The sequence below is a fragment of the Lytechinus variegatus genome, chromosome 5, assembly GCF_018143015.1.
Source record: "Lytechinus variegatus isolate NC3 chromosome 5, Lvar_3.0, whole genome shotgun sequence".
Classification (NCBI taxonomy): Eukaryota; Metazoa; Echinodermata; class Echinoidea; order Temnopleuroida; family Toxopneustidae; genus Lytechinus; species Lytechinus variegatus.
Window position 1 is genome coordinate 11,705,490 of NC_054744.1, and position 27,866 is coordinate 11,733,355.

The window sequence follows — 27,866 nt, forward strand, 5'->3', positions numbered from 1 at the left end:
CTTTGGAACAAGATAGCTTGTGTGAAAACAGAAAAATCAAAGAAACAGATCAATGAAAGTTTGAGAAAAATCAGACAGATGAGATAGTTATGAGCATTTGAATATTGCCATCACTAATGCCATGGAGATCCTCAAATTGGCAATGCAACAAAGATGTGTGATTTCACTTGTGAACAACTCTCCCCATCACTTTAATTGCCTCTTTTATCACATCTATCAGTAGATCATGTGTTATTTCTATAGGAGGACATGTAATACAGATTTTTAAATACATCATGGATAAAGAGTTTGTATCACCATCAGAAAAAGCAAAAAGAGACATGTTGAGGGTATTTCATAGTCCATCAAAGGAAAAGTTATTCACATGTGACATCACAAATCCTTGTCGCGTTGCCAATGGGAGGATCTCCATGGCATTAGTGATTACAATATTCAAATGCTCATAACTTTCTCATTATTTGTCCGATATTTCCTCAAACTTTTTTTTGTACTTATTATATGATTTTTCTGTATCGACACAAGCCTACTTGTTCCAAAAGTTTCATTCCCCTTCAATCATAAACTATGTTTTTCTACAACATAGATCCACTAATAACCTCATTTTAGACATTGTTAAATTTTTGAAAACATCAATTTGCATCCTCACCTGCTTTGTGACAGCTGCCAACTCCCTTAGAAACGCATCATCATCCCCCAGCCTGTCAGGGTTGATGGGAGGGGGAGGCGGTCCCATGGGTACAGGGGCAACCTGCATGTGCTTGGCTATGGGTCTGGGTATGGTCTTGGGTGTGTTTATGGTGGGGGTGGGGGCATGGTCAGGGGCTGGGGTAGGGGTGGGGCTGTCCTCCATCTCACTCTCATTGATGCTCTGTTGTACGGATCGGGGAGGGGTACTTGCACACGGAGAACCAAAATCGCTCATCTGAGATGTGACACTCTCATAATCACTCTCCTCTCTCTTAGTGAAAATCAAATACGGCAACTTTCAGGTAATGTGAGAAATACAACTAGAAATATAATAGTCAGCGTTGAAAAAAAAAACAGGTAAAAAAATGTAGTTTTTTTTTCTCCACTCACAGATTGCATGATAAAAGAAATTAACGTGCATTGAATTACAATTGAAGGTGATCGAAGTGTCTCGCATCCATTCTTCTTAAAGTATAAAGAACTATTATGTTATACATGTAGTTGGTTGATATCCTTCACAAAAATGTAACTTGAATTTGATAACAAATACCCCAGAAATCTTATACAGTGACATCAAAGATTACTCAATAAATATATATTTACTACAATAAAAAAAAAATTTACAGTGAAAAGACAATCTTGTTGAGTAATGTGTCTCAGGTAATGGCCAATGTTTGATAATTTCATTTTTTTAAAGTCCTAATTGCTGCCTTGTTTCTTAGGGTTTTAGACCCAGATATTTGAGAGTGAAGACCATACCATCATGAGTTCATCCAGGTTGGGATCATAATCCTCATCATCTGAAGAAGTATCATCGGAGAAGTTGATCTCGATGAATCCAGGAGTTGCTTTCTTGTTTTTCACAGGTGACAGCGGCCACACATAGGGCATCTAAGAGAAGAGATAATTGATTATCATAGAGTAGTTAGCATCACTGAAGCATTGTAAGACGATAGGGAAGAGCAGGGTGCTACATAAGCACTTGCCCGATTGCCCGGGGCAAGTATAAGTTAGAGTCGGGCAAGTGTTTTGAAGTAAAGACCAAAACTACTTGCCCATATTGGGCAAGCAAAATTCTCACAGTAGAATGACCAAAATAGGGTCGATATGACATATTGACCCTAATTTTGGTCATGGCAGGCAAGATAAAATCACTTTTGAAAAATAAATGCAATAACAAGGTAGATCAGTTCATGTCAAAAGAGAGAAAAAATGTCAATTGTTTATAAAACCGCAAAATGTTTCTTTTCAAGAGGTAAAACTTTTTTTCAAGGATTTTTTCGGGCAAGTGAAATAGATTTTTGGCAAGTATATTCCAATTTTTTAAAAATTTACTTGCCCGAATGGGCAAGTGCTTCTAAAAGCACCCTGGGGAAGAGGTGGATGACTTCAAGGTTATCTCCAACTCTACAATCATCACTAAATTTAAGATCCAGTGATGCATTAATATGGTTACAGAAATCCAATATTTTTTTTAAGCAGGTGTTTCTGCATTTATTAATAATAATAAATCATAGTTACAAATTCGTAACAATAATAATAATATTGTACTTAAATAGCGCATAATATTTGTGATCTCTATGCACTCAACACATGAATTATTTATTACATAAAAAAAATTAAGTGATTTATTGATATAGTTTTCATTGAATTAAAATATTATTCTACATTAAACTAAGTATTGTGCTACATTGTAATATACATTAAATTCACATTACACTGCATTCTATTTGCTAACACATGATAATATATTACATGACATATCATTACATGGTATTAATTTGGTAATGAACATATTGAATAAAATTATATTAAACTATATTACGCTACAACAATGAAAAAAGATAGGTCTTGATTGATGTCTTGAAATTAGCTGTTGAAGTGGTTTCACGTAGATATAACATCAAACATACATAATGATCAAATTGCAAAGGTGATAATTGTATAGATATAGAAATAATTCATGTAAATAAAAAAAAAAAAAATAAAGATACAGAATGTGGGGTTCAATTTATATACCCGGGCAGATGGCTTCAAAATATATATTTTTTTAGGGATGGGGTGGTTCCTAATGACCGCAATGGAAGGGGTATATTTTCTGCACACATATTTTGAAGCTATCTGCCCGGGTACATAAATTGAACCCCGCATTCTTTATTTTTATTTTTTTACAAGTAGATCATTTCAATTTTTTTTTTCTCTCTTCTCTCTCTCTCTTAGTTTAATGATTTCTAATTTGTATATTTTGTATGTTCTACATTGTAAAGCGCTTTGATATGATGTCATATAGAGTGCTATATAAGTTTAAGTTATTATTATTATTGACCATATACCTAGAATACTCATTTAAGATTATTATAAATGGTAGCCTGGCAACTGCATATTTAGTATTACAAACGAGTTCTAGAAACATAACATGTCAACTACCATCTATAAACTACACACAGAAAACAATCAGATGTCATCCCAAATACTTACATTGCCAACCTTTTCTGTTGCTTCTTTTAGCTTTGCTCTTGTCAACTTTGGTGTCTAAAATAAAAGTGAACAAAAGTGATTAAAGATTTTTTTCAAATATCAAAGTTGGAAGTAGATATGGTACAAACTGAATCATTTTCCCCAAATATGATAATAATCTAAGAACAATGACCATAAAAAAATTGTGTAGACTATAGTCATACTTCTTGTGTATGAGAGAGGTCCTACATTTTTGTGAGTTGGTGAATATGTGAATCCTAGGACACACTCGACACTCTCCTCAGTGAAAGTAAATTACACTACATTAGGAAAGTAAAATGAAAAGTCACAGTAAGTTGAAAAGCATATACTCTTTTAGAGACTCATCTTGTATTATAAAACCCAAAATTGCCTCTCCCAACAAAATTAGAACTCATAAACCGTATATACCAAGATGTAACTTTAGATCATCCTCACAAAATCTTCTCTCTCTTCCCTCCATCAATACAAATACCAAAGGCCATACAGCCCTTTCGTTATCAGCCCGTGTAGTAGTAGAATATATTTATTAGAATTTATTTTGTGGTCATTTATCTTACAAATTAAGACATTAATGTAAATTCTTCATTACAGTCAACAGAGAGGGGTATTTCTGAGCACCATAACAAAAATTGTGCTTCTTTTATAATTTAAGATCTCATCTTGATAATGACCTTACATGGGCTGCACTTGATTTCAATTTTCAGTTAAAATGGGACCCCAGTTTGCATGAATGAGATAAAGAATGACCAAACAGCTTTGAATTCTAAATGAATGATGCTGTAATTGTGCATTTGGAAATACATGTACATCAGAATTTGACTACAGAGCTCTTTTTATTCAGGGTTCCCACAGAAATTTGACAGAATTCCATGACTTTTCCATGACTAAATTGTTGCTTTCCATGACTTCCTGTGATGTCCCAGGAGTTATGTAGAATTTAGGATGTCACAAAACTGGGAAAAATGGAAATCATGAACACTGTTTATAATAGCAGAACATGAGAGTTGCGAGACACGACAAACTGGAAAGCTGACATAGTCAAGAGGTAAATGCAATTCTATGACTTTTCACCTATTTTCCAAATTCCCTGACTTTTATCTGACTTTCCATGAATACAAATTTTTCCAGGATTTTCCATGACTGTGGGAACACTGTTATTGTGTAATCAGGATAACTACCACTTGTTGTAAAGTACATGTAAGCTCTAATCCAGTGTTTTGAAAATTTGATATACTTAAGCATGCACCCACACACACATAAAACCACATAGATGCATAGCAAAACAAATTTAAAAGGAAGCACTCACATAAGGGGCAGGCTCTTGTTCAATCTCTACCAGCCCAGCATCTTTCATTGTATTTCTCACCATTGACAACACATGTTCGTTGGTTATCACATGCTAATGAAGAAATAATATACGTAAGAGAAATAGAACAAGGTGAATGAGTGAGAGAGACATTTTAAAATTTTGTTGTTTAAAATATATACAATTTTAAATCAATAGACATACATGGCATGACAAATCATTGAAACTTGAATTCTGTAGCTTCATTTTTTTTCAATGAATACTAATATAGGAAATCCATGAAATATGAATAAACTGAAAATACTGGTTAGATTTGTTTAATAATCTGAATGTCAGATATTATTACAAATTATGTATTTAAAAACACTTTCTTTTGGTCCCTAACATGCACACAGACTGAAACCCGATGCAGTACTGAAGTTCAACTCCCCCCCCAAAAAAAAAGAAATACTAGATACTTCTACAAATAACCTTTGTCTGAGCCAGTCAATTCAGACTCTTCTATTAATGGTAATAAAATACTTTACTTACGTGTAAAATGCTTTTGACATTGATCGCAGTTAGGTTGTTCTTTGCTGCATTTTCCTCCAGTTTCCTTTCTAAATCATTGTCAAGATCAAGTGCTTGGTTGACGACTGGCATCATGGTACGTTGCTTCTTCCGAGCAAAGGTAAGCTTTTTCTTCTTCCGCTTTTTAGATCTGATTGTCTTGGGACCAGTACTAGGAGTCTGGTTCAGGGACAAGTCTGTCTCTGTGGTCTCATTGTAACTGGTAGAAGGGGTGCAGTGACTGGCCGATGGGGTGCACTGGCTGGCTGAAGGGGTGGAGTGACTACCCGGAAGAGGGCATTCACTAGTAGAGGGAGTAGAGTCTACTGGCAAGAAGTCCCCCACGATATCTACCTCACTACCCAAGTCTGCAGGATGCCTGGTCCTGTCCACATCATCAAAGGCCTTTATAGGAATGGCTTCAACACCTGGAGATCCCCCAGACCTTGGAGTACCAATGACAAGCTTACCATCTTCGCTATAAGCAGGAGATTCAGTCAACATGGGCTCATCCAACATCTCAGAATCCTTTCTTGGTGTTGATGGCTGGCTATCGAGTCCTTGATCAATGAGAATTTTCACACCCTCCTTCCCCATGCTAGGACAACTCTCTTTAGCAGAAGACATGGATATCATTGGTTCTTCATGCTGGCTTGTTTGAACATTAATACAAGGGTTATCACTAGATGGATGAATACTGTGTATTTTGCTTTGCTCTCCTCCAAGGCCTGCAAGTTGCACATCTTTGTGAACTTCCTGAGGACAAGCTGCTACAGGTGATGTTGCTACATCTCCCACAGTATCAGTATTCTTCTTTGTTTCAGGCTGGTGAGCTGAACCATCAGAGAATTCCAAAGCTTTGAAAATTCCTACTCTTTCTACATCATCACCACTGCCAATGGTACTTCTCTCTTCTGCATCCTGTGATGATTTCCCTGTATGGGATTCTGCCTTCGCCTCTTCAGAAACACCTTGGGATTCATCTGGACATTCCTTGCCTTTACCAACAAGACCCAGGGAGTTGCTGTCTTCAGATTGTTCAGTCTGGTCCTTTCCGTTGTCATCATCCATGGTAATCCATTAACTGGTTTCAAGTGGTCAGAACTAGCATGATCATTGAAGGTAAATATGTCATCTTGGCACTTCAGAATGTTCTCTTCACCAGTGACCTGAAACTTGACATAGAAAACAATACAAAAATGTTTCTTCTGCTTTATTGTCCTGGGATAGTATTCTGAGGTCCATTTTATCTTGGATAAAATAATTCCTTAAAATAATTCCTTCTTTTTTTTATCTCTGTTTCAATCAGTGAGATGAAATACCTTTGAATGTCTCTCCAAATTGGTATTCAGAAATCATTTCCTTAATTTTATTTCTGTAAGATACACCAACTTACATAAAGCAATGTCCACTGAGAAACACTATTTATTGGCACTCTAATTCTAATAACAAATTGAGAAGAGCAAAGGAGAGTGCGTTTTTTCCCAGACTCCAAATGCACTGCGACTGTACAGGTTTTTTTTTTTAAATTGACAAATTTGCTGATATGAAATCAAGTAGAATACAAATTACAAATATAAATACAAGTCTCAATAATTAAATAGTAAATACAAAGTAAATAACGTATGATAAATTATTCAAATTCGCAATTGTACCAGGTCCATTGCTTAATGGGCAAATAGCAGGATATGCACAGTACATACATGAGTAATTAATAGACAGATACAATAGGTCGCATTTCAGAAGTTGGTTATGCAAAATGGTGGCAGATGAACAAATTTCCATGCAGTGCCATGGATAAATATATAAATCACCCATTTTGAGATGTTTACAAGAAAAGGCAAAGAGTGAGTCTGTGTCCGATGGTAAGTTTAATCCCTGTAGAGTACGCTTAATGTCTTTTTTTACATGACGTGGTGCCTTTTTACCAAAAGTGACACAGTTTGTCACTGGTTTTTGAGAGCGACTGATGGGTCAGGTAGGTGTAGAGGGTAGCAGTAGTAAAGTATAGTGGAGCCTACATGAACCAACTCACTCATAGTGCGAAGTTAGCTATACTACTAATTTTACACTACAAATGTGATTTCACAATGGATTTTGGAAGGTTGTTAAACACCGCTTTAAAACAAAAATATTTGCTGAAACTCTTTTTTGCTACTTATCGGGGCATCTTATAGGGACAGTGATTTTCTGTTTAAAAAAAAATGCCTTTTCCATTTCAGAAAATCTCAAATTCCGTTTCAGCATGTCGGAAAACGGTAATTCCGTTTCCCCCATTGACTTTGTACACATGGAAAAGTGACAATTCCGTTTACACATTGAATAGCAAAATCACAGCACGTACACTAGCACTGGTCAAAATTTGTATCTGCTACTGTACCAACAACATAATAGAATCCGTTCTAATCAGATCTATGCGGGTGCATGAGATTTTTTTCAAACATATTCAGCATGCATACATCCTCACCTTTCATATTATTAGCATTATTTTATGGTGCAATTAAATTTCATCAATAATTTTTGGGGGTTTGGACGTCCTTATCACCAGTCAACGACTTTTGCCAATCCGCCATCTTGGATTTTAAGACCACGATATCGTGCTGTTACATCTTCAAACGTAGAGGGCAGCAACACACGACCGTGTAATTGGAGCGATATGTGTGCATAGCGCATGTGAAGCCCAACCCGGCCGGCCGGTACAGGTACGGGCGTGGGCTGTGGGGTACAATCGAGTGTGCTGGTGTCGAGTGCAGTCACGATGTGTGAATTGTCATGATTGCAGCGAAGTGAGATCGTGTTTTCACGGGTTTTGTTGCCATTTAATATTCTAATTTTGTCGTGATTTTGGAGTAATTTCTATTGCTATTCTGTGTATTTTGAGGGAAAATACGTTGTCAGTGATTTTCCGTTTGAAATGCCACTTTCCGTTTCAAAAGGCCCTTTCCGTGAATTCCGTCCGTTTTCAACGATCGCAGAAAATCACTGTCCTTAGATTTAGCATTGTTAACCCCCTAATGGCAGATGCACGATTGCTAACCCAGGGAGCCCAGGGGACTATTGAATGAAATGGTCTTTCGTAGAACCGTTCTACACAAGAACAAGATATCGCTAAACTGTTTCACAAAGCCGATTTGGGCAATACAAAGAATGGTCCTTGGAAAGACACCTCCAGACATGTCCTACTAGGCATAATCTTCTTTGCACACCGCCGCCACCGTCGGCATTTAATGAGAGAAAATGACGCCAAGCCACACTGACATCATGGACATAGGCCTATCAACTTTAAACATTTTTTTGGGTTGCACTCTGATGCATTTTATCTGGGATGGCGTCAAGTTATTTTTACATGGGGGCTAGTTGTCATCAATTTCAGGTCGTCTTTTTGCATGGCAAACAACGTCAACGGATGTCATTTTTAATTAACTTCTGCGTGGGTAATTGTAGGACCATACATTATTACATAGGCCTAATTGTAGGCCCAAATATTTTTTTAATGTCATGTTTATGTTTCCTTTTATTCTCCCTCCGTCTTATCCCCACCCCTTTTCCATTAAAAAAGTAAGATTGAGACCCCAACCCTAGTCCCGTGTCTCCCTCGTTTTTGCACGGTCGACTCCTGGGCTCCGGCCCCCCCTTCGGCTTCGCTTCGCGGGCCGGAGCTCCCTGGGTTTTTTTTAGTTCAGCTCAGATCGAAATGATAAAGGGTAGGCCTACGTCTAATTACAAATTAAAGGTCATATAGTACTTAAACTTTGGGTAATTTTATACTTACGAATAGCGGAACATTATGGAGTCAGCTGGGCAGGTTTTTTTTAGCCAAGACAGCTACAGTTTTCCAATTAAATGTCGTGAAATTTCGACCCTTTTTACCGTTTACCTTTCATTTAGCGCGCCGGTAACGAGACATTTACCTTTCTTTAATTTTGGAGCAAATATAATTCGACCCCGTCACTCGCATCAGCTCGGCCAACACGCAGGAGGTTCTAGACTGTAAGTTTTTTTTTTTTTTGAGACAGAGGGGGGGGGCTTCTTCTTCTTCTTCCATTAGTTACATCCCTCTTGTAGAGTATTGTCGTACTTGCGCAGAACAGGCTTCTGGGGCTTTTGACAACTCTGACAAAACCGTCAGGTTTAGAGTTGAACCTTAAATTTTGTGGCATTATTGTTATTCGCCCGGTATTCGTGCTGGGTGAAGTATACTGTGAGGTAAATAAAAATAAATCAACTGAGCAGTCTGCTATATAGTTGCAGGAGATCAATGACTAATTCCTATACTCACTCAGTTAGGACAAGACCACCCCATCAAAATATTGATTTGAAAAAGAAAAAAAATCCCAAAAGCACTATACATTAGTTTACATTGAAAATTTCATCTAATCGCCTGTAAAATGAGAAAGTTATGACATTTCAAAGTTTTGCTCAATTTCACAAAACAGTTATCCTGGTGGGTATGCAAATGAGGAGACTGATGACATCATCCACTCACTATTTCCTTTGTATTTTATTATATGAAATAGGGAATATTTATTTTTCTCCTCATTTTCAAGTGAAACAACGATTAATTCCTCCCTATAACGAGTGTGGAATGAGCATTGTTTACCAGATTGTTTAATAGTTTACTTCAGTCAAGTTGATACTTATTGAATCTATACAAAATTGAATATTGTATAATTCAAACAATAAAAACATAAAATGTGAGTGATCGAGGGACATCATTGACTTTCTCATTTGAGTTGTGCATATCACTGTTTTGTGAAAAATAAGCAAAACTTTAAAGTGTTATAACTTATTTTACTTCCAATTTTGATGAAATTTTCAGCATTTTGCTAGTTTGATTGTTCTCTACTTTATTCGAATCAACATTTTTCTGGGGTGGACTTAACCTTTAAGAGAGTTTTGATATCAGGGATTTAGATATTATTTTGCGATCGAGGGAGAGTTTAGCGACCGATCGAGCGAGGAAATTCTCGAATTTGAATAGTAAAAATTTTGAGTTAGAGCAGATGACGATACACGACGACGATATGGAATATTTCCCATAATTGGCCCATATCTATTTTTTTCTTTGTGGTCATTTTTTTTTTTGGGGGGGGCTTGAGAGATTTTGCGATTTTTTTTTGAGTGGGGGGGGGAGCTTCAGTCCCCAAAGCCCCCTCCCCCTAAAACCGCTCCTGGCAGGTGCGGGGTTTTTTTTTTTGGGGGGGGGGCTCCTGGGGGCTTGTAATTTTTCGAGGTTGGTTTACTCAATATAATGAAAATTGCCTATTGTAGGAAGCATTATACTGATCAAGCCGTTAGTATAAAAAACATTCCTAGTATCATGCGTTGGAGCGTACAGCGACCGAGCGAAAAAAATATAAATTTTCAAAATCCTTGAGAATTTTCATCAATACCATGCATCGGGGCCTGATGGGTGTTATAAATGTTGATGATGACATTAACGATATGGGGGGGGGGGGGTAGGACCATCGAGGTGCATGGATTAACGTATTGGGTAGGATCATGAAATGGGTTTGTGTTATTATTCTCTCTATACAGGCGTTTTTTTTAAGAGCGAGGTGAAGTATACTTGAAGGGGGGGGGTTGCAATATATTGCAAAAGAGTTTAGAAAATCATATACTCACTCTTTGAGAGAGCATTAATGCTTTCAGCATTTGTAGATATTATTTTGTGAGCGAACCTTTAGCGACCGAGCGAAAAAAAAATCGAATTTGATTTTAGAGCACTTGACGACATGAATGAAATACTGCTTTAAGCAATATACAGTGCGTATCAAAAAAAGTTTACACTTTGAAAAAGCCCTGGGAATTAAAAAAAAATACAACATGTGGGTAATTTTTTCACATATAATCTTGGGTTTGGGTCGCATCTATCAAATGAAAGTAAAAGTTTTGTCAGAATGTTACACTTGAGTGAGCACTGTCCATTTGTGTAAAGCTCGCACAAATCTGATTGCGCAGAAATGCTTGTTTTCATGCTGTGTCAAAGGGCGAAATCAAACTTACCCTGCGAAACATTTCTCATACATTTCCCTTGCACTTTTAGCCAATTGAAATAAAACGGACATTAATACATTTTGTAACAATTTTGCCACCCAAATTGAAATTTCAACAATTAGTAAGCACAACCTTTACCCTTTTTGTGCCAGCTGTATCTGAGGACATATTAACTGAATCTGAACAAAAGTTTATATCAGACATCTCCAGCATTTTTTCACTAGGTTTTTATCATTGAAAGTGGGTTTACATTTCATATTTCATTTAATACTTATTTCTCCACACTTTCCCAAGCTTGGCAATGATCAACAAAATGAAAATCAAGCTTAAGCCATTCCATGTAAATCACAGCTCAGTGTAAAGCAAATATCGTCACGATGGCCTCGGTGTGTGGGGGAGTGGGGTGGGGCAAAATACACTCTTCGAAGTGTTTTGGGCAAGGAAACAAGTAAACAAAGGTAGACGATTTCTTCAAATCAATTTTATTAATAGCTCAGTCCCACGTGTTCTTCTTGATTAAGGTTTACTTTTATTCGCATAAATATTTAAAACTTCTACGCAAATCATTTTCACTAACTTTTCAAAAGTAAGTGGTGCTCACTCAAGCGGAGATATTTTTCGACAGTTATATCGTCATTTGCTTATATGGATCTGTACCAATGTTAAAATGTGGAAAAATCTTCAGGATATTACAAATGTATATGATTTTACAGGATTTTTTCAAAGTGTAAACTTGTTTTGATACGCACTGTATCCTTAGGGCCTATATACATAATCTTTTTTTTTCTTTGTGGTCGAAAAATTTTGGGGCTTGAGCGATTTTAAGGGGGCTTCAATTCCCAAGCCCCCCCCCCCTTACTCAGGCTAGTCCACTGGGAAAAACCCTTCATTCGAGTTAAGGGTCTGAATGTGTAGCCTACTCATGCCTTGTGCATGTATGAAGGCCCTCTCGCTCAGCAACAGCAAATTTTGTATGTGTTATAGTTTTTGCGTGGAGGCACATGCACTTGCTGATCAAAGTTTCATTCAGGATGTGCCTGCAGACTACCCCACTCCCTGAGACCACACCTTCAAGGAAGAGGAGGAAAAAAAAGAGAGAGAGGCCGGGGGCGGGGGAGGAAGAGAATAAAAAGAGAGAGGAAACTGAGGGTGAAAGGAATAGAAGAGAGAGAGAAAGAGGGGAAAGGAGACAAAAAGAGAGAGAGGAACAGGAGAAAGGAAGAGAAGGAAAAAAGAGAGCAAGAGGGGAAAGGAAGAGAAGGAAAGAGAGGGCAAGATTGGGTAAAAATAAAAGAAAAAAAGTACAGTTAGACCCTAAAATCTGGACACTCTATTCATGTTCTTATTAAATCATGAAAAGGATTGGGAATTGGGTATCCTGCTACAATAATAATGCAAGCGCGAAGCGCGAGCAGAATTTTTTTATTCAGATCTGAAACTGGAAAATTTAAGCAAAATTATGTTTTAAATAAATAACAAGCTGCGAATCTCAGTAAAAATGCGTGCGCATGTTTTAATGAGCGCGAAGTGCGAGCCATAATCTGAACTTGAAGGGTCTACAAGCACTGTGTGAGAAAATTCTGAAGTGGATCCTGGATATGGATCGCACTTGATATGATGTGAGTGCAAAGCGCGAGCTGATCTATTATTTTTACCTATATAGATCCGGGACTGTCATCATATGAAAAATGATGATGACTATCTTCCCATTCCTCTTCCTATAAGCGCGACATACTTCCGGGCCGATTTATTTGATACTAGAGTGTGTGCAGGTCGACATATTATTATGGTCCTAGACAATTTCGAGAAGAGGTCGACTGCCCTCTTTTGTCGAAAATAAAATATGAGCTGGATCACAAAAATTTGCTGTAAACGTGTCCCTTCCCACCGTACCTGTGTATAAACCGGTAATAATTTCCAGACTTGTTCTTAATTTAACATCAACTGGATCTTGCTTTAAAATTAGGGAAGGGATATTTCCTCTTGGATAGAACTAATTGAACTGTCAACCTAGTTGTCACTAGCTATCATAAATCAACGACTTTTGGAGCGTTCTTTGGTTGACATCTCCGCCGCAGTCCGCATCTCCGACCGAGTCCGAGTCGACCGACTCCGCCTCCGGTGCACTGCAGTCACACAGTCACTACGGTAGTCGGTATACGTTAGCGTAGTGTTACTGTGTTAGTGTTAGAAATAGAAACTGTAAGTTCACATTACTTTGCTGCTAGCTAGGCCTACTAGCTGCTTCGCCTCTGCACTGCTGCTGGCCTACATGTAGCCAGGCGGCTTCTTGAGAGTAAAAATAATTTACGGAGCAACGACAAGCGAAGCGTAGGCTTACTCTCAATGAAGCCAGGTTTATGTCTCTCATTCACCTACGGCTACACGTCACACGAAGGACACAAAAACCTGAAACTTTCACCCCCAAGATTTCTACTTTCCTTCTAAAAGATCTAGCCCTAAAAATCATGTAATACATGGGATAAAACTTCATTACCGACATTTCTACACTCTCATAAAAAAAATGTGAAAAAAAAGGGAGAGACTTGCCCGATGTTTATGCCACCATCTTGTTTCCTATTGTTCTTCGCCAATGTAACGCTTGGTGACAGCACGCAATTTGCGCGCAGAAATGTTGGAAATGAAGTTGAACCCCATGTACATGTTTGAGGGCTAGATCTTTAGAGGGAAAGAAATCTGGCTGGGGGGCGAAAGTTTCAGCCTTTATTCAGGTTTTGTGGCCCTACGTGGGTGAATATGGCTTGGCGTCCCAGGCGTCAGTGGGGAGTAAGCCTACGTAGAGTAGATGACTTTAACTCCCCAGATGCCTCCAGGCTACCTTCAGGCGCCTAATGCATATTATAAAGGGATAAAAATTATTTCACTATAAATGTTAAAAATGAAGACGTTTCTTACCAGACTGATCTCCCATGCATACATGTAGATCCCTCGATCTGTTTGCCAACAAAGCGAAGACTCTTTAACCGCTTTGTTGACGTACATCTGGTTAATGATGCTGTTTTGAAGAACAATTTATAGATATTATTTCACAAATACTTTAATATGTGATTATAAATAATTAGTATAATACTCCTAATTTATTTATAATCAAGTATCAAATTTTAGTATTTGTGAAATAATTTAATCTATAAATTATTCTTCAAAATGGCATCGCTGATTGGATGTACGTCATAACGAAGCGGTTCTTTGCTTTGTTGACAAACGGATCAAGGGATCTACACGAGATCGGTCTGGTAAGAAACCTTAAATTTGTCACCTTTTAACCAATTTTTGGAACCTTCATACGCATTAGGCGTTTGAAGGTTCAAATATCAAAGTGCAATCATCACACACCGTCATATAAAATCTATGAGCTGGCTGAATTTTTTTTCAAGAAATAAGTTGGTGAAAGGAATAGATCTTTAGAACAAATATAACTCGATTTGAAATAAATGGTCTCTGTGAATTGTATTTAGGTTTTCTTTTTTTCTATTTCATTACAGATTTCCTCAATATTCTGTTGGTCTAATGATAAGTAGATCTAGTTACTGCTGACTTTATCTCCTAATCCAAGGCTAACATCTTCACTGAATCAAGAATCGGCGGTAGAAGTTTCTGCCGTTGCTGGTCGGTTGACATCCAGCAGATGTGATGAGTTCTGTTCATGGGTTTCGGAGTAAACCCAAACATGATCGAAGCAAGTACATGCCCGTGTCTGGTCAGGTCCAGAATGTGCAGAATTCGACGGTGTACGTCTTCGGAGAGTCGGCAATCACAGAAGACGAGATCAATGCAGACAATGATGTCGAGATGTCTGAGCTTCGGACACGAGGCGGTGGTGGTGGTAAGAGGAAGAAAAAGACTAAACACACAGAGGATGAGATGGTGTATGTGGAAAAGGATATCAATGAAGGAGATACTTTACAGACATTTTCTCTTCGTTATGCATGCAGGGTAAGAATATTTACAAGATAGAAAGAAGAAAAATTCTACTCCCCTTGCAACTGAAATGAATAAAGATTAACTATGGCCACGCATCTTGAACTTGCCCAATTAGTGATACGTCACCCAAATCTAATTATAGCGCACCTATCGGTATAGAAATGGTCATAACTTTGAAATGTTCACCCTATCCATACAAAAACATACTTTTTCTGAAAGGAAATTTTATAAGGATTCAAAAAGTGGCATTAAAAATTAGTTTTATGAATAAAAATATTAAATTTTTGAGGACCCCCATATACTTTATATTGTTTTCTCTTTGCCCATACCATTAAATTGGTGATCATATTTGTATTGCTCAGAAAATTCCCTTTTGAAATTTGTAATGAATTATAATTAATTGATAATTTTATGATGTGTGTAGAGGTGCATTATTATACCTGATATATTTACATGTAGCTGTACAATGAGACCAAAATCAAAGGCCAGCCCCTTGGAAACCAAAGTTATGCATGTTTAGTGAACTGGCAATGCAACAATCCCATACTAGAGTTTCATGTTCCACCACTCCTCGACAACCCTTGTTTTATTCATTTTATTGAACAAAATGACTCAAATTGAAATGCATATTATAAATATTAAGCTTATACTCTCACTCCTTAAAGGGGAATGAAACCTTTGGAACAAGTTAGCTTGTGTCGAAACAGAAAAATCAAAGAATAAGAACAAAGAAAGTTTGAGAAAAATCGGACAAATAATGAGAAAGTTATGAGCATTTGAATATTGCAATCTCTAATGCTATGGAGATCCTCCCATTGGCAACGCGACAAGGATGTGTGATGTCACTGATGAACAACTTTCCCTTTGATGGACTTTGAAATACCCTGAAAATGTGTCTTTTTGTTTTTTTGTATGGTGATACAAACTCTTTATCCATGATGTATTCTTTAAAAATCTGTATTACATGCCCTCCTATAGAAAGAATACATGTTCTATTGATAGATGTAATAAAAGAGGCAATTTAAGTGAAATATATACTAAAGTAATGGGGAGAGTTGTTCAAGAGTGACATCACACATGTTTGTCGCATTGCCAATGTGAGGATCTCCATAGCATTAGTGATTGCAATATTCAAAAGCTCATAACTTTCTCATTACTTGTCCGATTTTTCTCAAACTTTCGTTGATCTGTTTCTTTGATTTTTCTGTTTTCACACAAGCTATCTTGGTCCAAAGGTTTCATTCTCCTTTAAAATGACACCAATTTCATAATATGCATCTCCATTCAGCCAAAACATCATGTCATGAATACAAGAATTATTTTTTTTATGTAGAATTTGAAGTTTTTTTAAAGAATTATCGCCTTTGATCAAATACTTTTTGTGTCTTAGAAGAGAAATAAACTCAACAGATAATTCTGTTGAAATAATGAAAAAGAAAAAGTAATCAAATAAATGGACAAGTGGTGATGAAGGACTATTTTTTAAAGCTGTACATACCAGACGAGTGTTTGGGTTGTAAGTTGTAGGCAATGCACTAATGGAAAAGAGAGGATTTGGGTTTTTTTATTATTATTTTATTCAGCATAATCAAACATATAAACAACATATACAAACAATAGGATAAGGAGAGTCACATGGATGCCGGGAAAGGAAAAAGATTAACTTAATAACTATAACCCGAAGGTCTTCCTTTCCAATCCTTGTGACTTTACAAAGATAACATGCATGTAACACAAAATAGTAAAATACAACTATACAGTTGTTGAAGATGACAACAAATTGAATAAGAATCAAATAAAGAATCAAGAAGAAGAAGTGTCAACCTGGGTAGAAATAGAGCTCATAAGAACAAAAAAAAATTAAATGTGAGCTCGTGCCCAGATTGACACAGTATGAATGAAGAGGGCACTGTGCAATAAAATGATTTAGTATGTATACAAAATGATTGACATAGTTTTATTAGACCCTATACATGTAGGCTGAGAAGCCAACACTATGATTGAGACAAGAGATTACTCCCCCCCCATCCCCAATATTTTCAATTAGTTTTCAAGGAACAATCTTTGAAATGGAAATTTAGGTAGTGTTACATACTTCCATGTACATGTAAAAGCTGAAAACAGCAGCTGATAAAAATTTCACTGACATTGGTTAGATTTAATTTTGTTTACCCCCATATGACATACATGAATGTTCTTCTGGATTTAAGAATAGAAAATAATTTTTGCACTGAACATAAAATGAAATTGAAAATTTAAAATTGTTTTACAAGTTTTACAACATAAAAGATGAAAGAGAGAAAGATAGAGAAAAAAGGTGATTGCTGACCGGTCAAAGGAATTCATGCATTATGATTTCTCTTGTTAGTGACATCTTAAAATATTTAATGTTGAGGTGTTTTACTAGGTACACATGTTGTATTGCAGTTTGTATCAAGTTTTGATTTGTGGAAGTGTATGAAACTTTCCCCCCCTTTAATTCTCCCTTTGAACTTGCTGTTCATTCAGGTTTCAGAGTTGAAGCGTATCAATAACTTGATAGCTGATCAGGATTTCCATGCCAGAAGAACTCTCAAAGTGCCAATGCGTCGGGATGGAATTCTCTTGGAGATTGAAGATGATCTAAAATCCCAAGCAGCCAAGTCATTGCGTCAAGTTAATCATTCTAAACCGCATCTATTAAACGGTCACAGACATTCAGATGAAAGCGATCATTTAGGTAGCGACTCCGATGACAGCCAGACAGAGTTCATCCGGACTATCAGTATACCGGGCTCCTTGGATGGTGAGAACAGGGCAGCGCAACAGTTCTTTGACAAAATGGATAAAGATTTACACAATATCTTGGAGAAAACAAGAACTAACAAAGATACTCTTCAAGAAGTCACATCGGTTCTGAAAGAAACTCGGTTTCGTCCACTCCGCTTCCCCAAGGCAAAGTCTGACTGCCCTGATGATGGAGCTACATTAGGTTGCACCACAAGAAACATAGTCATTGCCCTTGTTGTCGTTATGGTTATTGGACCATTATTAGGATTAGCAATTGCAAAAGGTTGGAATTGATTTTATCCAATACCGTGGTCATATTTGTTCTACGGTGGCTGTATGGCTAGTCGAAAACAGCTGTTTTATTAATTTTGATTCAAACCACCTATATGCAGTTGGACAAAAACTGTTAAAACAGCTGTTTTCGCCTTGCCTTACGGCAGACGTAGAACTCTGTTGTGTGATCATGTTTAGCCTGTTTTACAAATGCATGTATACCCTACATCTCTCTTAACTTTGATTCTTACTGCATCCTTCTTTTTTTTACCTGTGACATAATGCTTGCAATCAATTTTAGGGACAGTTTTTTATGATCGATCATACACAATAATCAGTCGTAGAAATCAGCCTGACAATCGCTAAGAGCTGTATTTATTTACAGGGCCTAGTTCACAATTTACATAGTGTGCAAAGGAAGAAATGATATGATTACACTCTGTATGTACTGCAAATTGATTCTAAATTACTGCAGTGCATTTCAGTATAATGTAATTATTGCAATTTTTCCTTCCCAACTTTAACTGCCTTTGGGTTCATGCTAAACATGTAGGCTACATGAAAATTTACATGTAGTGTAGGGCCAGTACAGTTCAGGTATGAAAGATAATGTACAATGTATGGGGGGGGCAACTTTTCTGTGTGAGATGATCATGATATTAGTATCATAAGATCCTTGGCCAAACTTCATGTTGGGATCTGTATAAAATCTTTAAATTGTGCAATATTTAATTAAACAGAATGAATTTAAAAATAGAAAAAATCTGTAGATCACATTTAGAATGAAAATGCACTTTAAATTATTTTAAAATGATTTCATCTTGTTTTCATCAATATTCATTTTTCTTTTTTACTAGTTGATTGAATAATTGCATGTAATTGTTCAGTTATTTATTCTTTTTTGGGGGGTGGACTGTGGGATGGTTGGAGTTGATAAACTGAAAAAAAAGGTGTTTTGATAAAAAATGTCTTTTGTGAAGTGATGTTTCACTCACTGTTTTAACTAATAATTTATGTTTGTTTGGAAATACAAAGAAGTCATTTGAAATTTTAGCACAATCTAAAAAGAAAAATCTGTTCATGACCAAGTAGACCAACCAAAGGACCCTGTAGCAGGATAGAACTTACATGTACTGTAGTCTGTAAGCACAGACTCAAATTTGACATTTAAACTGATTAAAACTATGGGTGATTTCAAGTCCAGTGTTGGCCTTGGTGTTGGTGCTAGTGTTGGAATTTGAATTACTTCCTCTAGCTCCTAAACCTATTCTGAGTATGTGAAACTGAACCAGATCACATTATTGACATCTCAACAACCAGTGAGTGACTTTTCAGGACCATCTTCATTCTATGTTTGGTGTATGAATCATGTAAAAATTGACCGAACACCAACACCAAAAGGTCAACACTGAACTTGAAATCACCCTAGTGTCTAGAGTGAAGACTGGACACCAAACTATCTGTCCGTGTCAGACTTGTCTGTGTTAGTTGCAGCCACAGTACATAGTAAATCTAGTCTCACTACTTCAGACTCTGCATTATGCACTATTCGAATTGCGAAAACAAAAGGTCTGTGCCTGCAGACTACATGTACCTGGGGTCACATGTTGGAAGGGGCATGATTTTTTTTTGGTTTCCCCCAGGATTGTTTTGTCATAGAAGAATTTTTTTACTGTAGTACTGCACTAATGTCATTGTATCTAAGGCATGTTTGTTGCAAGTTTTATGTGTGCTTTAAAAAAACCCCACTTCTTTCTAGTAATTAGTACAATGCAGATCAAGGATTTTACATTGTACTTTGCTTGATGAGGAAACACCATCATTGATGTTGATTGTTCAAGAAATATTTTGTAAAACTTATGGGCCCGAATTCACATAGGTGGTTTTGAAAACCCACGGTTGAGTCCAGGGTTTATGCAGATTTCCTGTATAAATTACGCTTAATTTAGCGCGTATCAGGCGCGTTAATAAAACATTCCAATGCTGATGCGCGATTTTTTCACTTTCCGCCAAATTGACGCCTGTTACCATGGTTAGATACGCTATTTTATCAATGAGTCCACTGTTTTTATTCATGAGTCCACTCTTCAAACAGTGGACTCATGAATAAAATAGTATATCTAACCATGGTAACAGGCGTCAATCTGGCGCACTGTGACAAATGTGCGCATCAGCATTGGACATGTTTTATACACGCGCCCTATACGCGCTAAATTAAGCGTAATTTAAATCTGCATTAACCATGGACTCAACCATGGGTTTTCAAAACCACCTTTATGAATTCGGGCCATGATGTACATTAAGTGTGCAGTCATGAGAAGTGAAAGTATTTTAATTCACAGCCTTATTCACTGTCTTCCTGTTTCTTTAATTGAGATCTTCATATCTTAACAACATTCAGATTTCAGTCCAAATTCCTTTTCTAACTTGTTCTATATTGTGAAGTCTTTGGACAAGGTTTGTCCATCCATGAATGTTGCATTATATGACCTTCTGCAATTTTTGCTCTTCAAAATGAACAAGCGAATATTTCATGAAGCATTTTGTCCGTGATTTTAATTGTCAATTTGTTCTCAGCCATATAATTGGATACCAAATTCCAGTAGCTTATAACAATTGGTCCTGATGATTACTAATAAATTGTGATGTTTCCTGTGCCCTGTAAGGCAAATATTTGCAAAATAAGCAATGAAGATCATTGTTGGAAACTTCAACATACCCATTACAATAACCAATAAAAAGTATTGTTTGAAATTTGAATGTAAATAATCACACATATTTGTATTGGTTGGCCTGGTACATTGGTATTGGCCATGAAAGCAGTATATGATGATTTAACTTTCTGTGAAAATAACCCTGAGGCCCCAGCTTTTCTAAATATGTTATGATGAAAGAAGGAAGAAGTAGACATTGTTCAATAACGTCAATTATCTTCTGAATTTCTAGGTTAAAAATAGTTGTTGTATTCAGAATTAATTCTCTGCTTCTGAGCACGAGATGGAGAAATATCCACTATTCAGTGTTATGTGCAAAGTACCATGTACAGGTATGTGTTCACATGTATAGATCCATCAGCACAACATATTGTAAGGCTTCTCCAGTCATTGTGAATCCTGTCTGACTGTCATGTAAATTCTCTCTAAAAATACCAGCAAATGATTAAGCTTCGCTGTTTTTTTTTCTTACTGAACACATGTTTTATGAAACTTAAACCTTTTGAAAATAATCATTAACCCATATTAGCCCTATTTGCTGCATGCTTATATATTAATATGATTCTTCAGGTATTTGCTTGATAATGTTTTGAACTTTGACCCTGATAGTGAGCCAGCGGAATGCAGAAACAATTGTTTTGTAAAGTGGGCGATTCAACAAAAGATGCCCCTTTGAAGAGTACGAGTTAGTGCACTTATTGTTCTTGTACTTTGACACTCTCTCACCCCTTCAAAAGTCATTTGTAGTCCCACTCTTCACTTTTTGTGTTGTGCACAAGACGTTTCTTCACAATAATCAGAATACCTGTATCTGACTGACTGCCTCACTTGTAGACAAACCAATTACACACACCCGCACTTGAAATATCTTTATTGAGGTAATAATAATAGGCATTTATATAGCACCATCTATCTAGAAATATTCTATTCTGAGGCCCGTTGTTATTATTATTATTACCCCGGCTTTAGGTAAGAAGTAAATAACAATTTTCCTTTTCATTCTTCGATTAATGAATTAATGAAAACCCCCATCACCTCTCAAAGTATAACATACCATGTAATAAAAAATTTAAAAACAAGAATTGAGGTTAGGGATAAAAGAAGGGTACAATGAGCTTAATGATCCAGAATCCAAAGACAAACTGTCTAAAATGTTTTTTTTATGGAGATACTCTGTCTGTATTGCAGTGCACGGTGGTTGTGTGATAATTGCTTGAAATCCGATATCTTTATGTACTACCGAACAGGTTAACAAAGAGCTGGTGCCAGCAATATCCGTAGGAGGTATGTGAACTTATCTTTTGGCAGAAATCATCCATTCCTTGACAGGTCACATAACATTTCTGGTGTTGTCTCAACCAACTTTGTCCATTTAAAGCAAATCAGTGAAAATACAAAAACAGATAATCACTTAAAATGGTAGGTTAGTTGGCTGCATTACTGACAAGCAAAGCAGATCATTTTTTTAAAGGGGAATTTTACCCTCCAAAATTGTGTTTTTTAAATATAATCAGAATTTTTTTGAGAAAACTATTGGTGAATGTTGTATGAAAAGCCATCATAGAACAGTGCAGGGTTATGAATTTTTTATGTTTTGATTTCGTCATGTCACAGACAAGCAGCCCCTCCATATACGATGTATTTATTTAATGTTATTTTCTATTAAAAATTATTATTTTTTTGTTAGACAGATGTATCATCAGACATGCCATTTCCTTTCATTAGAAAAAAAAATGTTTATCATGTTCCACTAAGCAAATGTAATTAATGAAATTCATATTACATGATGTATGAGATCACAAATTAAGGACTAAAAACAAAATCATAACTCAAGCATTGGCAGCATTTGGTATGGACACAGGTAAAAATTTGGAAAAAATAAAAGGTTATCATCCTAAAATTTAAATTTTAGGTGGGGATCACCAAAAATTTTTGACAAGCAAAAAAAAAAATTTTTAGGGGGGTCCACGTGAATTTAGGGGGGGGGGGTGGAAGCAGGAAACAAAATTGATAACCACACCAAAAAAAATCTGCTGCCTATGAACTCTAGTATTCTTTAATGGATTTTCTTCAAACATTCACTAATGTGACTTTGTATTTTTTTCAATTCGTTTTATTTTATTTTCTCATCAGGGTGAACATTTGATTGCAGTGAAACTTCCAAAGTAAAATTTGCACATGCTGCATAATGTCTGATGAATTTGTTATTAAATTTAACACAAAGAAAATTAAATAAAAAGAAAATCATGATCATGCAAATAGTTTTGACTTGGTCAAAGTTAGTTTTGAATCAACGCTACATGCAGGCCTTTAAGACTTACATTTACATTTCACAGTCCTCTCCAAATGATTTGTAACTCTGTAGTCTTTACCAAAGGACACTGATTCATTGATTTAATTTTACCTTGCTTTAACTGAGAAAGTGTGTCTCCTATTAATATCAACCTTTTCATGTTTAAATACTTCAAGTAAAACTGAGCAAAAGTCAAAGCAAAAATATTATTTTTGTACCTGGAGATGTGTAGGTTGATCTGTTGGCCTTTGTTGATAGGGGGCAAGTAATACAGGTAGCGAGATGCTCTTGTTGATATGTAAATGGATAAATTGAATATATGTGGTTAGATATATAATGAGAAACAGAAACACCAGGCTGTATTGAATGTAACAGATGGTGTTTTCATGCAAATGCATACAGTGTATATTCTGTCACGATCAGTGGCTAAAATATCATGACAGGAAAGTCATTTTTTAATATGCATGCAGGGAATTTTGTCTTTTTACAGACATAATAATTGAAATAATGATCAGATTTATAAAGTGCTTACAAGTTTCACCTTTACAGCATGCAATTCATCGGAACATGATGTAGCTTTCCAGTTTTAAATGTTTTCTTTTTGTTCTTTTTTTAGAATTTCAGTTAAATGAATGTGTCATGCTGAATGCTTTTAGTTGCGGTAAAATAGGAAGTAAATCATATTATATTAAATGTAAAATAGCAAAAAGAAGCTGCTGAAAACTGCTTATCTAAAAAAAGAGCCAATGGAGTAAATAAGAGAGTCAAAAGGGGCCTAAGCTTCTGCTAGAAGATTCTGCTAGGATCGAAAGCTTAGGCCCCTTTTGACTCTGTTAAATGTAAAATAGACATAGTGCATTATTTTTATATCTTTTATTTACTTTGAAGCTTGCATAGTATCTTAAGACCCTTGATTTGATTGCAGTACTTACTAATGAAAATAATCATGTGAAAAACTATGATCCAAATGTCACCTGCACCCAATTTATGTCTTTTAAATGATAAGAATTGGTTAAAAAGGAATTAAGACTGATTTTTGTCCAGATTATGAGGATTTTACATAAATACCTACATTGTAAATGCCATGAAATTTGAATAGGTAAACCATTTGACGCACATTTGTCTAAATATGTCATCATTATTACTGTTCTTAATTTTTAAGTGAAGTAATAATAGTGTTGAACATGAACTATAATATTATGTATGGATGATGGAATGCAGGGTACGTCACATCTTATTTCTCACTTCATGCTGAAGAAACAAACGAATACACATACTTCGTAACATGTACACAAAGTACATGTATGATGTTTTGGGGTATTTACAATATTTTTGAATCTCAGATTCCACATAATTATATGCGAGAAACGTTGTACAATGTATAACAATGTATCCATTTAGTTTAAGCCATGTCGATCATTAATGTTGCCTTGTTTTAGTAGGAATTATGTTACTGTACACAAAGGTTAGGGATTGATCATAAATATGCTTGATTGTCATGAATGTATTACATTGTGGTCAATGCAATCAATTATGATACTCTATGATGTTTGCTAAGCTTTGTTACAGGCTCCTGCATTGATGAAAGTAATGAATTTAAATTACATTATGCAATACATATATGTAGGAATAGGGATTTTCCATTTTACCAGGAAAATACAACGGAAATTCTGTTTGGTTCTTAAAATACTTGTAAGAATTCATGGAATTCACCTTTGCAAAACGGAATTCAGGTTTTTGCTGTGTAAATTATCAGTGACAAAATGGAATTTCATTTTTAGAACAAGTTGAAACTGATTTTCTGACGCGAAAAAGACCATATTTTGAAACAGAAAATCACTGTCTCTATATATGTCAATCTACTTTTTACAAACATATTGCCCTGTTCATTGGACTGTGGTGTGTTCACCATTGCTGCTCCTTGGGGAGCACTCCTATATCTACCATTCACATGTATGTCAGGGACTTCCTAATTTTTTTATGGCAATCCCTACAGGTTGCTCCTGGGTAAAGAGTGGCAAAATTTAAATATCCTGCCAAAGAACAGTAGTACAGAGGTAGCATTTGACTCTTGGATAATGGGCTTAAAGCAGACGTGTCCAATTCCTCTGCATATACATCCAGCTTTTGTATATTTTAGTTTCAAATTTCAGGTTTCTTATTGTATTTTTTATTTCTTTGGATTCCTTCCCTTGCCTGCTGTTTGGCTGGCAAAAATAGAGAATAAATAAAATTAAATTGGGGAACACACTAACAAAGACAGCCCAAAATAGAGAAAACAGACTCAAGTTTTTACCCCTTTTTCAATCGTGTGTTAAGATCATCCTCTGTTTTTTACATTGGGATGGGTATAATATACCCATATATATTGATACATATTATAAAAACAACTTGGATATAAACTCATGACCTCGACTGCTTTGTGCTGTAGACATGTGCCCATATTAGCTAGCCCGCATTTATTTGGCTCACAAAAAACACTTTTCCTGCCTTTTGCCACTATACTCCCTTGGGTGCAACACATTTAAGTTCAAAGATTCAAATTCATTTTGCAGGTCTACATAAGGTGATATTAAACAGTTATAAGATGAGAATTACATATTTTTACAAATTAGATATCATCACTTTGATATGATAAAAAAACGGCCTATTTTCAGGATGTTCATGATTTTCATTATTTTTGCTGTTGTACAGTTAATGAAGCTTGTTTCCATGAATGTGGGCCTAAACTGTTAAAGACAAGGTCTTTTAACTTAGCAATCGAATATATGAAATAATGGTTTTGCCTTTGATATGTATGTACGTATTGTGTCATCCCTATTATGTGGACATTGTTGTACAGCAAATTCTGTGCCTGTCTCATTGTAATTGATTTCACAATAAGCAAATTTTGTCTTTTCATTTTCATTCTCTATTTTTGGAATCCCTTCACTTCCTCCCCCTCTAATACCCCTCTCACTCTGATTCACTCCCAGAGGGGCCACTTCCATTGACGAGTGGATACCATCTGCGACCATGGGGTCTCGAAAAGCACCCTAAGCACGTATTTTCCGTATTCTGTAAATAGACCCTTAACAAGTATTGGCATGTGAAACCCTACCCTTAACAAGTATTGGAAACAAAACGATACTATTGGCAAGTATTCCATGAATTGAACCCCTTAAACAAGTACAGCGATATTTAAAATGTTATGTCATGGACGTCGGTTGTACCGTTACCTACATCATTGGGCTCAGTACAGCCCCTGGCCATCTCGCACAAATCATACTCTTTAACATGAAGTGTTGACTCTTGGGGCAAAAAGTAGTGTTGATTTTTTGTACCCTTGTAAATTAGACCCTAAACCCATAGCCTTCCAAGCGAAAATAGATACCCTTTTTTCATTATTTTAGTGTTTTTGACGCCCTTATTACGTTATGTATGTAACGCGCCTTGAAAAAGACATCCTTTTTACATGTTTTTTTGGTCGCGCATGGTATCCACTCGTCAATGTAAGTGGACCCCCCCCCAGATTCACTGTCTCTCATTTCTCTTCTCTTTTCACTGTTATTTAAAATCACAGGAATGAAGAGGACAGTGTGAAAGAAATGCAAGTTTGCCATATGTATATTTTATTCTCTATAGCCTGTAATATTTCTTATCTCTTTTCAATCTTAGTTAACATATGCCAATCAGTAGATCAAGTTGTAATATAGCATGTCATTCTTTGTCAACTATCCTCTTGTAATATAAAAGTGAATCCTTGTATTCCAAAGAGATTATATATTATTAAAATCAATTACGTGACAAGTATATTGTGATTCATTGTGGCTTTCTTGTGCATTTTTTTTTAACAAAGCATTGAATTTTTGAAAAGACAAAGAAAATGATCAACTACAGTACTAATCTTCGAAAATGACATTGTAATGTAATTGAAAATAGAGACAAACTTATCATTGAAATAAGAAAAAAAAGTCAACAAATCATCATAGTACCTAACCATAATGTCTTGCAATACATTATTTCTCGTTTGTATTCTCAAAAGCATTTAGCTTTGTGTTACGACTGAAATCCTGCATCTACAGTGCGTATCAAAAAAAGTTTACACTTAGAAAAAATCCTGTAAAATTATATATTTGTTATATCGTGAAGATTTTTCCACATTTTAATATTGGTACCCATCCATTTAAGCAAATGACAATATAACTGTCGAAAAATATTTCCGCTTGAGTGAGCACCACTTGTAAAAATTTAGTGAAAAAATGATTTGTGCAGAACTTTAAAATAATTATGTGAATAAAAGTAGACCTTAATCACAAGAAACACTTGGAATTGATTTCAAGATATCTTCTACCTTTTTAACCTGTTTCTTTGCCCAAAACACTTCGAAGAGTGTATTGCGCCCCACCCCACTCCCGACACACCGAGGCCATCGTGACAATATTTGCTTTTCACTGAGCTGTGATTTTTATTTTGTTATTCATTGTCAAGCTTGGGAAAAGTGTGGAGAAACAAGTATTAGATGAAAAATGAAATATAAACCCACTTTAAATGATAACAAGTGGAATGCCTCTGGCCGTCTCGCCTGCATCACGCGGTTAAAAATAGCAGCAGTGCTGACTTTGATAACTACTCTAACTCGCACAAGATGTTCAGTGATACATGGTTACTTTTATGTCCACTTTTTATGAACTAGACCAATAAACTTACAGAGATATGATGGTTATTCAACAAAAAAACCCAACATGGCCAAAGTTCATTGACCTTACATGACCTTTGACCTTGATCATGTGACCTGAAACTCGCACAGGATGTTCAATGATACTGATGTCCAAGTTTCATGAATCAGGTCCATAAA

At 36.0% G+C, this 27,866-nt stretch overlaps 2 protein-coding genes across 5 annotated transcripts in view; one reads left to right on the plus strand and one right to left on the minus strand.

Annotated features, from left to right (window-relative positions):
* Window positions 1-8,965, minus strand: part of LOC121415345 (GON-4-like protein) — a 34,157-nt gene extending 25,192 nt beyond the window's left edge. For 2 of the 3 annotated variants that reach the window (XM_041608525.1, XM_041608523.1), the window contains exons 1-6: window positions 8,814-8,965; window positions 5,024-6,216; window positions 4,493-4,585; window positions 3,166-3,219; window positions 1,447-1,578; window positions 647-958 (exon numbers count right to left, since the gene is read on the minus strand). In XM_041608525.1, the coding sequence (XP_041464459.1) occupies window positions 647-958; window positions 1,447-1,578; window positions 3,166-3,219; window positions 4,493-4,585; window positions 5,024-6,112 (1,680 nt within the window). In that variant the 5' untranslated portion in view covers window positions 6,113-6,216; window positions 8,814-8,965. The remainder of the gene's footprint in view (window positions 1-646; window positions 959-1,446; window positions 1,579-3,165; window positions 3,220-4,492; window positions 4,586-5,023; window positions 6,217-8,813) is intronic. The other variant, XM_041608524.1, reaches the window with a different exon arrangement.
* A 3,894-nt stretch (window positions 8,966-12,859) lies between these two features.
* Window positions 12,860-18,576, plus strand: LOC121415346 (lysM and putative peptidoglycan-binding domain-containing protein 3-like). 2 transcript variants are annotated; one of them, XM_041608527.1, is made up of 3 exons: window positions 12,860-12,945; window positions 14,542-14,992; window positions 17,489-18,576. In XM_041608527.1, exons 2-3 carry the CDS (start codon window positions 14,690-14,692, stop codon window positions 18,041-18,043), a joined length of 858 nt encoding a protein of 285 aa, XP_041464461.1. In that variant the 5' UTR covers window positions 12,860-12,945; window positions 14,542-14,689; the 3' UTR covers window positions 18,044-18,576. The 2 variants fall into 2 exon arrangements, with proteins under 2 accessions (XP_041464461.1, XP_041464460.1); XM_041608526.1 differs by having other exon boundaries at window positions 12,890-13,240.
* Window positions 18,577-27,866: the final 9,290 nt, after the last annotated feature.

Coding starts and splice junctions, on each gene's coding strand:
- LOC121415346 (XM_041608527.1), top strand. CDS start 14,690: ATGAGTTCTGTTCATGGGTTTCGGAGTAAACCCAAACATGATCGAAGC. Junction 14,993..17,488: donor CTCTTCGTTATGCATGCAGG/GTAAGAATATTT, acceptor CTGTTCATTCAG/GTTTCAGAGTTGAAGCGTAT.